At 33.2% G+C, this 14,243-nt stretch overlaps 1 protein-coding gene across 5 annotated transcripts; it reads right to left on the bottom strand.

The window, feature by feature from the left end:
• Positions 1–2,560: 2,560 nt before the first annotated feature.
• LOC111695273 (mucin-5AC) lies at positions 2,561–14,069 on the bottom strand. 5 transcript variants are annotated; one of them, XM_023464528.1, is made up of 14 exons: positions 13,884–14,069; positions 10,872–10,943; positions 10,015–10,060; positions 9,179–9,270; positions 8,468–8,789; positions 7,233–7,333; positions 7,132–7,178; positions 5,618–7,028; positions 5,230–5,336; positions 5,048–5,103; positions 4,767–4,870; positions 4,343–4,442; positions 3,717–3,817; positions 2,561–2,703 (listed from the first exon to the last, which is right to left on the bottom strand). In XM_023464528.1, exons 1-13 carry the CDS (start codon positions 13,934–13,936, stop codon positions 3,764–3,766), a joined length of 2,565 nt encoding a protein of 854 aa, XP_023320296.1. In that variant the 5' UTR covers positions 13,937–14,069; the 3' UTR covers positions 2,561–2,703; positions 3,717–3,763. The 5 variants fall into 5 exon arrangements, with proteins under 5 accessions (XP_023320296.1, XP_023320297.1, XP_023320295.1 ...); XM_023464529.1 differs by having other exon boundaries at positions 2,561–2,699; XM_023464527.1 differs by lacking the exon at positions 2,561–2,703 and adding an exon at positions 3,387–3,655.
• Between the last annotated feature and the right edge of the window lie 174 nt (positions 14,070–14,243).

The following is a 14,243-nucleotide window of genomic DNA, read 5'->3' as shown; positions in this document are numbered from 1 at the left end:
GTTGGAGAAGTTTGACGGTTTTGGCAAGCGGATCAAGGTTCAGGATAGTTTAACACAAACTCCGAAACTAGGAAATTAAGAACGGTTTATTCGCAAACCTCTTTACTTCTTTCCAATCCAACTTAAAGTTACTCCGGAGTCCTGAAACATGAGTTTAAATCTTGCTTTTAATCAATTGTTCTCTCTTGCTCTCTATCCATCCTTCTTATTAAATAACTTATATTATTTTTCTTCTTCATCTTCATTATTTTTAGAAGTTCAGGTTCATAAAATAATATTTCCTCAGCTGGGGAGAAAAGGGTATTTTCAGTTTTACATTTTTTTCCTTCTATTATTAAATAACATGAATAATAATAACGTGTATTGCTATGAGCTGGTTGATAAAAAAACATGTTTTTCCCATTTATTTGTAATAATATCACAAATCAGTTTGTCCCAATATAACTTCTATTCAAACTCTTAAAGGGAGTTTCCGAAGACATCAAAGTATCAGATTTACCCCGTTTATTGGGACTGTAGACGTAATTTCAATTGATCCTTAATTAGTGTGGCATGTACGATTCACAAACAACAGTACGGTTCTATTCTTACTTCTCTACCGAATCGCTTGTAATTTAGTTTGCAAGCTGTTTCACATTTAAGAAATATTTATATTTACTTTCCAGTATACGTCACAGGAAATAAATATTTTAATTTTAATTTTTTAAAACCGCGTAGGGCATAGAATATTTGGGAATTTCGAGAAACAATGTAAGTGCAAGTGTAAGATTATCGGAAAGGAATTGAGTCTTTGTCACAAACTTTGATTTTCTAATCTCTATATCATTGTAACCCAGTGTCGTAGACCTTAGGTATTTCAAGCTGTGAATTGTATTAGATCAAATAATTTAAGTTTGAAATATCAAAGGTTTACATTATCAGGTTCCGAAGATATAGGGATAAGAACAAATTGAGTTTGTGGCAAAGACTCAATTCCTTTATTCCAATATATAGAAAGAGGAAGGTTTACAGCTGGGTTGTCTGTCATTTAAAAATGCAACGGATCAAATAGGAAGCCCTGTGCTAGAGTCTGTGCTGTGCTGTGCTAGTGTATTAATATATTTCCAGTGGAAAATTTGATCAAGCTCTCTCACGGTGGGGTATTTTAGGGGATCATGGGGGGGGTGATTGGTTTTTGTCACAATACTCCTATTAAAATGCATTTGTCTTGTATTACATTGTGAGAATGGACAAAATGAATATATTCTGAAATCTTTTAATTTACAAACATTGTATCAATTGTATCTTGTATTGATTTATAATGATTTCAATTACTTTTCCCGTTCATATATTTATCCTTGAATGGATCCTGTAAACCAGAAATATATTTAGATGTCGTCTTTGTTACAGAGATTGATTTCGGAAGAAAACCACATATAAAAGATTTAGGGCCGACGGCAGCACGCCAAAACCTTGATTTAGTCAGAGTGGAGTACTGAAAAATCATATTTTAAGAGTTTTCCATGAAATAGCGGGGTTTTGGTCAAAATTAATAACTAAAACATAACATTTAAACAACTTATAGACCTTTCTCAAAAAAAATGTTAAGCGGCCAAGCCTTATTTGACATAAATAAGAGGTTTATGGAAAAATTTCATTTTGGCTGACCCTCCCCTTACACCCCACTGTGCGTCCTGTGGTCAAATCAAAGTGTATTTATACTAAACCGTTCCATCATATCTTGCAATACTGATCTAATCATGAGGATCCAAACCTATATAAACTGATCCTCTCCTCTTACATTACTCTGTCTGTCCTCTAATTTCCCTTCTCTATCCTCTAATTTCCCTTCTCTATCCTCTAATTTCCCTTCTTTATCCTCTAATTTCCCTTCTCTATCCTCTAATTTCTCTTCTCTATCCTCTAATTTCACTTCTATATCCTCTAATTTCTCTTCTCTATCCTCTAATTTCCCTTCTCTATCCTCTAATTACCGTTCTCTATCCTCTAATTTCTCTTCTCTATCCTCTAATTTCCCTTCTCTATCCTCTAATTTCCCTTCTCTATCTTCTAATTTCCCTTCTCTATCCTCTAATTTCCCTTCTCTATCCTCTAATTTCCCTTCTCTATCCTCTAATTTCCCTTCTCTATCCTCTAATTTCCCTTATCTATCCTCTAATTCCAACTGCATTGTCCTTTTGCTACAAAACATAAAAGACATTTTTAACCAAAGATGAGAAAATGTTTGTCAGTTATTATTTAGAAACTTTATTTTCATGGATCTATTTAGTTGGCGAGAAACTTCGTAAATAACTTGTCAACATGACGAGGGGCAACTAAATTTAAACTGAAAAAGTAAAGAAGGGCAGATATATCCTCTAGATTAGGTTTGTTGTTTTAATATTCCTCAAAATGTTTACATTTTGTGTCATTCTGACCATGTTCATTTTATTTAATTTACAGAACATAGACCAAGTAAAACATTGTTAACAATATTTGTTATTCAACACTAAAAGCAACATAAAAGCTAGAATTATTTTCATCACTCTACTCTCTTTTGTATCGACTAATAATCAAAATATTGAAAAATTTTAATTTTATTTTAAAAATCAAAAACAACCTTTCTTGATTTCTAAATATGCAGCCTTTCATATTTCACACAAGGAAACGTGCTGTTTTTTCCAACTTGGTTAGTTTGGTCCAGACCTGACACTCAGAGGCTACCTTGATCAGATAAGTGTTAAAAGGGCACCGTTGTGAATCGGGAACATCATTTTACAATACGAGATCACGGGATATTACGTGTATAGTCCCTTTCAGAGAATTCCAAAACGTTTTCAAGAAGAAAAATAGTTTCTTTAAAACTAAAAGACGTAAAAGGATGTTTTCAAGAGTAAAAAATGTTGCAATGCGNTGTAGTTGTATTCTGTACACTGGTTTTCTGACGTACCCAGGTTACTCATAGTTATTCTCGCCGTTTACCCGAGCTTGGTCTTAAATCATTATTTTGGCTTGAAGTGCCCGACGTAGCATGGCGATTTTAAAAAATTTCCATTTTTTTATCCCATATTACCCCCGGGCTACCCATGGGTTTCCATAAAAAAATTCAGCCAATTTGGTCCAGCCGTTTAGCTAGCTTTAGCTAACATATAAATATATACACATATATTAGCGAAGAGCTTTCTTTTATAGAAAGAAGATAAAAACCAAGACTAGTTATTTAGTCGGTGTTAATGTGAATGAATGGAAGGCCTGGCCTGGGTGCGACATTAAGCTTTACTAAATGTTTACAATAAACCTAGTCTAGTTCTAGACCTATTCTAATACGTCACAGTAGAATACCTAACAAACTCCATCAACCTCTCTTCATGCAATGCTTTCATCAGCTCTCCATTTAAACTGTTTTCTACACAAACTGAACGTTTATTTACAACATTTTTAAATTCAAATTTAGACAAAAAAACACGTTTAAAAACATATCATGAAATTCAATTTGGAAAACAAAGAAATATGAGTTGGAAAGAATATTTTTCCAAGCTTTGATTAGGACTCCAGCCAAAGAAAGTTATTCTTTCGAACAAAAGTGAGAACATACTTTCCAGCAACTTTGGGATAACATGGGGGTAACCTTTCTAACGAACTTTATGATATTTTTTCGAGCACAGATATAAATATCCTGAAAAGAAGGACTAAACTAGAATTCTACTTTGCAGAGAGTATTTATATTTATTTAGAACCTGGATATAATCTACTAAGCTGTGGTTTCCTCTCACCACAGATCCGCTTAAGGTTCGGAGAGTTTAGAACTTGCTCCTTGCTCCACCCCACCAACTCCTAACTTTAAATAAAAAATAAATGTCTTTACAAAAATAAATATATAGAAGTATGATAGAAATTTTACAATGAAATAGGAAAAGGAAAAGTTAGAATTTTAATGTGTCTTTTTAACAATTTTTTTAACAATTTGGAGTTAGGAGCATAACTAAGCCAACTATTTTCTGTATTACAACCTCAAAGGCATAGTCTACTACACCTAGTTCTACTCCTACTACCTGAGTTGTATCACAAGCATATTCAAGAACTACTCCTAGTTCTACTCCTAGTACCTGAGTTGTATTACAGGTATATTCTAGAACTACTCCTAGTTCTACTCCTAGTACCTGAGTTGTATTACAGGTATATTCTAGAACTACTCCTAGGTCTACTCCTAGTACCTGAGTTTATTACAGGTATATTCAAGAACTACTCCTAGTTCTACTCCTAGTACCTGAGTTGTATTAAAGGCATATTCTATAACTACTCCTAGTACCTGAGTTGTATTACAGGTATATTCTAGAACTATTCCTAGTTCTACTCCTAGTACCTGAGTTGTATTACAAGCATATTCTAGAACTACTCCCCCTGATCCTCCTCCTGTAAACCCTACATAGTGAACATCTACCAGGTTACTTGAGTCAGACCATCTAAACACAATCAATCAAGTTGATGCAAATTAAACTTTTATTTAGATGAAAGGGACTGTAAGCGTAATTTCAGTTCCATGCATACTGCATTTACAACGGTACCCTTTAAACCTTTGACTGATTAAGGTTGTCGAAATTATTCTCATTAATATACGATAAGTTGTTAATATTTGAACACTTTGTTTAAAAAATATAAATATTCACTTTCTTAAATCGGCAGAAAATAAATATTTTAACACAGACTCTTTTTACTCACTTTAAATTACGCTTACAGTTCCTTAAAAAGAAAATTTCTATTAAGAAAAATCATTAATATTATTCTACCTGACAATAGGTTTGTTCATCGTTATGCCTTGGTTTGATTGTATCCGTCCTAGCTCTACACTTGAGTTCACGGTCCGGATCCAGAATCCAGTATATTCGTCTAACTAAAGAATAATGAACTTATCCAGTCTTTCTACCTGTCTATCTGTCTACCTGTCTGCTTGTTTATCTATCTACCTGTCTTCCTATCTTCCTGTCTACCTGTCTACCTGTCTACCTGTCTACCTGTCTACCTGTCTACCTGTCTACCTGCCTACCTGTCTACCTGTCTACCTGTCTACCTGTAAAGGTTCTAGATCCTCCTTGAAGAATAAGCTGGAAGACGCAGATCCAAATCCTTGAGATATTTATATTAATGTATGGAAAGCTTTACAATTCACATTTTCAAATTTATCAAATGTTTCCTAACATTCATTTTGATGTAATGTACATAAAGTATAGTTTTGCAAACACTTTTTTTAACCTTTATCTTCGTCAGTAGACACCTTGACCATGAGATTAGCAACAGGTCCGTTCTGTTCTATCCTCACACTGTAGAGTTTAGTAGGATCCAGGTTACCATCCAATAATCTTGGATATATCATACTTAATGGGACTATACGCGTAATTTCAAGTTGCTCTCTATGCAAAGATTGAACTGCCGGATTCACAACGGTACCTTTGAAAGTTTTGTCTGATCAAGTATAAAATAGATATCGATGTTTATAGTTTGAAAACCGATTATTTTCAATTGTAGTTTCTCTACAAAAGCAATCTTTGCATGGGGGTCAATTGAAACAAGGCTTACAATCTCTTTTAGTGAAAGAATATAATTAAAATATAAAATAGTCTTAGTTTTCTTGAAATCTAACCTTAAAACCACGTTGTTATTTGCAGTTTTATTTTCAAACTTGACGTAGAAAATAAGAAGCTTGTTGTGGGATTCTATCTCCGAAGAATTATTTATCTCCAGGTTGGTTGGTTCCATTGGTGAAGTAAGGTTTGTCAGTTCTGAGGTACTGCTGGAGATATTAGCTTTCTTGCCTTTAAACCCGTTCACTGGAGAAGTGATATTTGTATTGTTTGGGTTCAATGACGGTTGTTGGAAGATTGCTGGCACGCTAATATTGGATTGGGGCAGTAATTCGTTACTAACGGGCACCGAGTTGTTGATTAAGGGAACAGTGGAATTTTTGGCTTGTCCAATACTGTTGTTTAATTGATTTGTGTTGTTGTTCAATGGTATTACGGTGTTGTCTATATTCTGAGGAAAAGGGACACTGCTGTTTGACAACAACATGTTACCTGTGCTATTGACAGTTTTCAATAAAGAGCTGTTGGTTGCAAGCAAATTGCTGATTGAAGTTGTTGGGTTGTCGTTAGTTAAGTTAGCCGTGGTGGGTAGCTGTGCAGTACTGTTATCTGATGTGAGTTTAGAGCTTGGGTTAAATGCAGGAGGAACTGATGGTAAACCAGAATTTGAGTTCTGTTTTGAGAAGGTATTGTTTGTTTCAAGTATCATCATTCCATTGACCTGTGTACCGTTTAGCGGGTAGGTGACGGTTGTGGAGTAAACACCTGGAGTACTAGAGTTTAGTAATACAGGTTTATTTGCATCTATTAATGCAGGTTCATGTCGGGAAAGAATCTCCTGAACATCCAATTCCCTGACTTCACCTAGGAGAGACCCATTTTGTGCAGTTTGAGCTTTTACAGTCCGGTTGGTTGTGGTTGGGAGAATATTTTCCTGGCCTAGGGTTTGGTTGGTTTCTAGAAGTAAAGCAGGATTTTGGAGTTTGTCTGGATCAGAGTCTGTCGCTAGATACGGAGGTTGAACTGGAGCTGGAATGGGAGATATAGGCAGAGGTGGTCCTGGAGCTAAATTTGAAACTGGAACTAAGTTTGAAACTAGATCAGGAGCTAGATTTAACACAGGCCTTGGAGCTGGAACTGATACTGGATTCAATGCTTGAGTTTGTTGTGGGACAGAACCGAATGATAAAACGGGAGAAATAACTGATAAGTTTTGTTTGCTGCTGGTTAGGTTTGTACCCGGAACTGTCAAAGAAGCAACTGAACCTAGTCCGGACGGAGGAACGGTTTGAGACGCATTTACAAGTTGAGTAAACTTGTTTAATCCATCGGATGAGTTGAAGTTTATCTTGGTTTCTCCCGGTGCAAATACAAAACCTGGAGCTAAACCCAGGGTAGGTGAAGATAATGGAAACTGAGTGGTCAAGGAGAACGGAGCTGTACTTTGGTTTGACTCATTCACAGGAGAAACTAAAATACTACTAAATAATTTAAGGTGGATTAAATCTTTTATTTCCCTTCTGAAAGGTTCAACCACCCACCTACTATATAGAAGAATATATAGAAGGCAAACCTTGACTTGGTGGGATCGTTATTCCTTGAACACTACTATTAAGGCTCCTAAAATGTTTAACAAAATTAATATTTCTAATTTAAAAAAGCTAAAGAAAAAACCTTGTTGTAGATGGCGAGGTTACAAATTCAAATATTTTCTCCTCGTCTCCAAGAATAAGTTGAACGGAGTTGAGTCTGTAGGAGGGAGTATCTTTTCCAACCTGGATTAACAAAAAAGTGATGTATTTAACATCTCTTAATAGAACATTTTTTTACATTTTATGCATGCTTATGCGATTTAAAATATGCCTACAGTACGATCAAACTTTAAAGTTTAAAAGTTTTCAGACAGAAGAAAGAATTTTGCTGAAACTAGAACTAGAACTAGAACTAGAACTAGAACTAGAACTAGAACTAGAACTAGAACTAGAACTAGAACTAGAACTAGAACTAGAACTAAGAACTAGAACTAGAACTAGAACTAGAACTAGAACTAGAACTAGAACTAGAACTAGAACTAGAACTAGAACTAGAACTAGAACTAGAACTAAAACGTGTCTGGATAAAGATATTCTGGAGAAATTCTCAATCCAAAGAATTGCATTCGTTTCAAGTAAAGTTTATGCGATCTTGTTTCTTAAAGTGTCTGCGGTGCAGCGCCTCAAACAAAGGAATTGAGTCTTTGCCACAAACTCTGGTTTTTAAATCCCTATATCTTAATAACCCAATGTTGTAGACCTTAGATATTTCAAACTTTGACTTCTGTTATATCAAATAATGAAAGTTTGAAATATCTAAGGTTTAAATAATTAGGTTGCAGATATATAGGTATTAGAAAATTGAGATTTGTTGCAAAGACTCAATTCCTTTGTTTTTAAAATATTTGTTATGATTAGGATAGGCCTTCTGATAGGCTGCAAACTACAGTAAGAGTCAACCTTTGAAAAAGTCGTAATGACCGTAAAAAGACACTATTGGAAATAAAACTTGAAAAATGGCCTACAACCCTTCCGTGCATAATTGTTTATGCTGTACCGTAATGTACCGCACTTTACTGTACTGTACTGCACTGTAAGTGTATACCCATATACACGATACTCTACTGTACTGCACTACAAGTGTATATGTACTAAACTCTACTGTACTGCACTGTAAGCGTAAACCTATATGTACTTTAATGTGCTGTACTGCACCGTAAGTGGTACCTAGATGTCTTTTATGTGCTGTACTGCACCTTAAGTGTATACCTATATACATACTTAATGCACTGTACTGCATTGTAAGTGTGTACCTAAATGTACTTTTACGTACTGTACTGCAACGTAACTTCGTAAGTGTATATCTGTATTACAAACCTGAGACTGGTTCGATGTTAAGGTTGCTCCTGGTTGGTTAATATCTCTTTTTACTCTGCTTCCTTCTCCAGTCGGAGTAGTTTCCCTTTTCTTTCTTAGCTCAAGAGACACAGACTCCATAGGAGGGGTTAAATCATCATTCATTGCTATAAAATGAGATGGAACTAGAGACTCCGTTCCATTTAATCTAAACCTTTTAGAGCACCCGGATACATAGTTTCTATCCGGGTGGGTAGAATTACTGGCGGAGGAAACAGGACTTATCTCCAGGGTGTTGCATAGATCAGTTTTACAACATTCCATCTCACCTTGCACATTATACCTAGAAATGATGATAAATTATAACAACGATTTTCATAGTTCTAAATCTTGAAACTGATGTCTCTGTAGGCTAGATTCAAGTAAAAAGTTTTAAAAATTTAATGGGGTGGTATGAGTACAGATTCAAATCAGTTTTATCTATAGGAATTGAGTCTTTGCCACAAACTCTGAATTTCTAATAACTATATCTTTGGAACCAAATGTTGTAGACCTAAAATATTTCAAACTATGAATTCTTTCAAATCAAATAATCTGAGTTTGAAATATCAAAGGTTTACAAGATCCGGTTCAAGAGATATTGGGGTTTAAACATTTGATTTTGTTCCAATTACTCAATTCCTTTATATCGATTTAACTATTTTCTTATAAAATATTTAATTAGATATATACCTTCTTTTCATGAAATCCTTCCATCTTTCAGTTTTCAAACATTCATTATCATATAAAAAGGTTTGTCTCAAAAGTTTTGAATTATTCTCCTCCTATGAAAATTATACTTTTAATCATTATTTATTTATTTATTTATTTATTTATTTCGTGAAAATACACAATTTAGATAATTCGTACAAAGTTAATACAAGAAAAATAATTTTAAATAAATTCTGCTAAAGATAGGTCGTGCATATCAAATTTATAAGCTCAGATTGATCAATTTCATCGATAACATTGCTATTTTTTATTTTATTTAAAATGGAATTCTCTTCAATCTTTAGGAGGTATTCAACGAAATATCATACAATTTATTACAATATGTTTGACTCTATGTATATCACATTTTTCTGCAATATTTCTCAGATTATTAGGAGTTACTACTGATAATTGAAAGAGTGTTGAAAAAAATTTGTTGTCTTTAATTTCTTCAATTCTTCTGGAGTGCAATTTAAACTTCAGAGTTAAAGATTTCTATTTTCTAATAAATCCAATCAAAAATATTTAATCCCAAACTAATTTAATCACAGAAACATAAATAATTTTTTATTTTCACGCAACATTGAAAAAAGATCAAAATTATAAACATTTCAACTTTTTCATCAATAAAAATTCAAAGACACTTTTTTGACTTCCGGTCCGATTGAAAACAATCTGTGTAAGTAAAAGAAAAACATTTCTTCATTTGGCATATTGTTTCTAAATATTATAAATTTTTTGCAAACTTTGACAGAAAAATCAAAACCTAAAATCTTTTTAATCTAATTTGTTTTTATCCCTTAATCCTCCCAACTCACCTTAGCATCGTTTCTAGTTCTCCAGAGTACGCACGAAAATACATCACTTTTCAAAAATAAAAAAATAAATCTTAAAAAAATTAAAACACCGGAAAGGTTCGTGATGCTGGAAGTTAACTGAACGATGTCGATTATTTTTCAAAATTATTCTAATTCTGCCAAATCTATCCAAAAGACGTCACCTTGGTCTGGAACCTTTTTAGACTAAATGGAGATAAAATTAAACCCTAAGCATATCGTATTAAAAACAAATTGTAAGGATAAATATATTTTACCCTAATTGAACTGATTACTCGCCTCAAACTCTGAAATTCTATCTGGAAAAGTTTAAATTTTGACGTAACTAAGGTCTAAACCCCATTCTAAAAACTGCATGATCTGAGCCTGAACTATACCCAGTGTAAAGTCCCAGAACGTTATATGCAACAAATGTAGCAAGGCAAGAGACCACAGTGACAACATACGGTTGCAAATATATATGGATCATAAAAATTACAGTTTGAGGGGAGTGAACCCGATTCCTTTCTTAATATCTAAATAAAGTTTGAACGGAATTGATTATTTTACACAAACTTAGATTATCTAATCCTTATATCTTTGCAACCTAAAGGTTTAAAACTTTGATATTTCAAACTTAGATTATTTGATTACAAATATCTAAGGTAAATGACATTGGTTTGCAAAGAGACATGAATTAGAAAATAAGAGTTTGTGGCAAAGAATCAATTTCTTTGGGAAACCTCAGGTTAAACTTAGGATTTTAGTATTTATTGTTAGGAGAATGTTACAAGCATTATTAGACCTCCATGGTTATATAATTAACTGTTATTGTAATCAACAGTTCATTATTTTCCTACCTGACATTAGTTTTGACAGCATCTTTAGGACATGTTTGATTAAGCTTTAAATTCGAACAAGTGTAACACATCCTGGAAAATGTTTTCGTAGATTTTTAAAAACTGACATTTTGTCTATAAACATATTTAATATTTATGGTTTTTGTTTATATTCTTTCTATTAAAAAGAAAGTAATTCTAAATCATTATTTTTTGTTAAATTAAAAGTTTGTAAAAAGCTAAAACTTGGTGTAGAGAAGAATGGAAAGAGGTGACAAGGAATGAAATTATGGAATTTTCTGTCATAATTGTTAATTGGATAACACACACGCACATACACTCACTCACACTAACACACACTGGGACTATACAGAACTATTAATCAGCTTTGCTAAAATCGTTTCTTTAGCTTCTCTAGCACGCAACATGGTGAAAGAAAGAGTTTAAAGAAAACCTTGAATAAACAAAATTTATGGCCTGAGGTCGACATTTTTGAACTATAAATTTCTTCAGAAAACATACTATTCCGTACCCGAAGGTCATGAACTATCTGATGACGACCAATTATAGATCCAAAATACCAGTCAGCTGTTTAATCCGATATAAGCACTTGATCGCTTTAGGCCAACACTACCAACCTATGATACCCCCAACAGAGGGACGTGAAGTTACTGAAAATAACGACCCGCCCTGCATAGTTTTCGTGAATAAATTCGCGTATTTGCATGTTAAAAGACGACAAAATTGTATACAACTACCTTTTCAGGAAATTACAAGGTACACTACATATACATACCCACGGGTTCCCTTGACGAATAAATGTCCAAATTCCCTTAACTTCCCTGTAAAGTAGTTGTAGGTTTAGGATGGTGTTAATTTTGTTCTTATTTTTATTTCTTATTTTGAAGTATTCTGCTTTTTTTCAATGTCTTACATAAATCTAAGAATTTTCACAAATTTCAAAGGTGTTAATGCTAAAACTTACTTTTATTAGGCTATCCAAATTTTTGTGTCGAAAGATTATATAAAGCAAAAACGAATCAACCTTCTTAAATAGACTGTAAGCGTAATTTCCTGTTTCCCTGCGCAATATCCGATTTACAACGGTACCCTTAAAACCTTTGCCTGATCAAGTATAATGTTTATGTTTATAAAAATATTTTTTTGTGTTTCCAGAAATTATCAGAATTATACTAATCAGATAAAGGTTTCAAGGGTCGTTTTGAATCAGGCATTGACATCTTTCCTTGGAGGGTCATTTGAAATTACGCTTATCAGTCTCTTTAAGAAGAATCAATTATTGAGTGAATTAAGTAATCAAGCAAGCGAGGGCTTTAATGAAATAACCCAAAGGAATTGAGTCTTTGGAACAAATTCAAATATTTAAACCTCAATATCTTTAGAGCCCGATGTTGTAAACCTTTGATATTTCAAACTTAGATTATTTGATCTAACAGAATTCATAGTTTGACATATCTAAGGTCTACGACATTGGTTTCAAAGTTAGAGTGATTAGAAAATCAGAGTTTGTGGCAAAGACTCAATTCCTTTTACCATTTGTCAACGACTTGAAACATTTAGGACATATTCTGCAAAAAAAATAATTCAATGACCATAGATTGCAATAAAAAACGAACTATTTTCATTTCAAAAATTCATTCCCTTAACCAAGAATTTTATTTTAACAATCCTGATGTTGTTTTAAAACTGTATGATATTTACTGTTGTAGTTTTTATGGATCTGGTATTTGGGACTTGAGTTCCCAATGTGTTTCAAAATTGTATACAGCATGGAATACTGCTATTAGAATTCTTTTTAATGTACCTAGAGATACGCATAGGTACTTGATTGAAAGTATTTCACAATGTTTACATGTAAAAACTATGTTAGCTAGCAGATGTGTGTCTTTCTATGAGACTATTGAAGCAAGTTCTAAGCNAACAGCTCTGGTGTTTAACATGAAAACAAATGAAATATTCTGATTTCCATTGGACCATGCATGGAAAGTTCCGATTTTACAAGAACTATTAAATACAAGAATGAATAATTTATATGTTGAATGATTCGATGATTACATAATAACTGTAATGATAAATATGTTAAGTAATGAGTAATGATCAATGTCGCCCATTTATGCAAAATTTTGCATATTTTTTACTTTTGTAAAACTATATATTCGAAATATCTAAATAAATGTAAACTACACCATTTACATATGTGGGTGTTTATATTTATGTGTGATAAATCTTTATAATAATATAACAATCGATTTTTTTATTAGCGACCAAGTTGAATTGATGGCAAACCATAAATGAAAATAAATCTTGAAGAATGTAACTCCTATTTGTTGTGAGTGAATTAAACCATCTCTCTCGCTTGATATAAAAAGTATAAAGAAAATGAGTAATTATCTATTTGTCTCTACTCTCCCTATAAAACTCTGTTATTTATAACAAAAATAAAACTCTTTCTGCTCTTTACAGTTAGAAGAAACCACCAAGTCTATCCTACACCATAATCTAAAAGTTACTTGATCTGAGCCGGTACTGTACTGTACAGTGTTAATACATCAACTCGTACTGTGCAGTTTATATAACTCTGGACCACCAAGTATAGAGTTGACCCAGCACGTTTAATGCAACAAACGTAGCCTGGCAAGATTACAGTGTCTAGCCAACCAGACTTTATTAAAGGAATTGATTACTCGCCAAAAGTCGATTAAAGTTTTCACGTTTTATTGAAATCTTAAATTTTTATCATAACTCCTTATTTAAAAAGTGCATACTATGTCGTAGACCTTAGACATTTCAAACTATGAAGTTTGAAATGTCAAAAGTTTACACCATCAGGTTGCGAAGGTATAGGGATTAGAAAATCTAAGTTTGCTTATTTCACATTTGTGCTCTAAATGTATCATTCAATATTTTCTCTCTAATCATCCCTGCAGTAGGTTTAAATTAAGAGTTAATGAGTAGAAACCAGTATGGTTTAGGGTTGAATCACTTCTCCTATCTGTGAGATATTATGATTACCTTCCTTCTGTCCCAACAGACACGTATATGATGAATGATAGAAAGAGAATCATTTTCTGTTTAAATATTCATTTTGTGATTCGTGTTCGAAAAATATTAAACATTGGAGAATGAAAACTGATCAAGGTTTTGCTCCAAAGCATTTACTTTATTCTCCGGGTACTTGATACACTACTAGCTGGAGAGCAATACAAGATTATCTTCTCATATTTCAATTGAAAATAAAATCAAGCTTTCTTCTAAACGTATAAAGCTACTTGAAACGTAAAATGGAGGAGTAAAAACAAACCTCCCCCCACCTTTTATCTCCCTTTCTACCCTTCCCCCAAACCCAAGCCACTCCTTCCCCCTTCTAGTTCC

This window comes from Eurytemora carolleeae, unplaced genomic scaffold (assembly GCF_000591075.1).
Source record: "Eurytemora carolleeae unplaced genomic scaffold, Eaff_2.0 scaffold160, whole genome shotgun sequence".
Classification (NCBI taxonomy): Eukaryota; Metazoa; Arthropoda; class Copepoda; order Calanoida; family Temoridae; genus Eurytemora; species Eurytemora carolleeae.
This window is presented reverse-complemented; position numbering and strand designations above follow the sequence as displayed.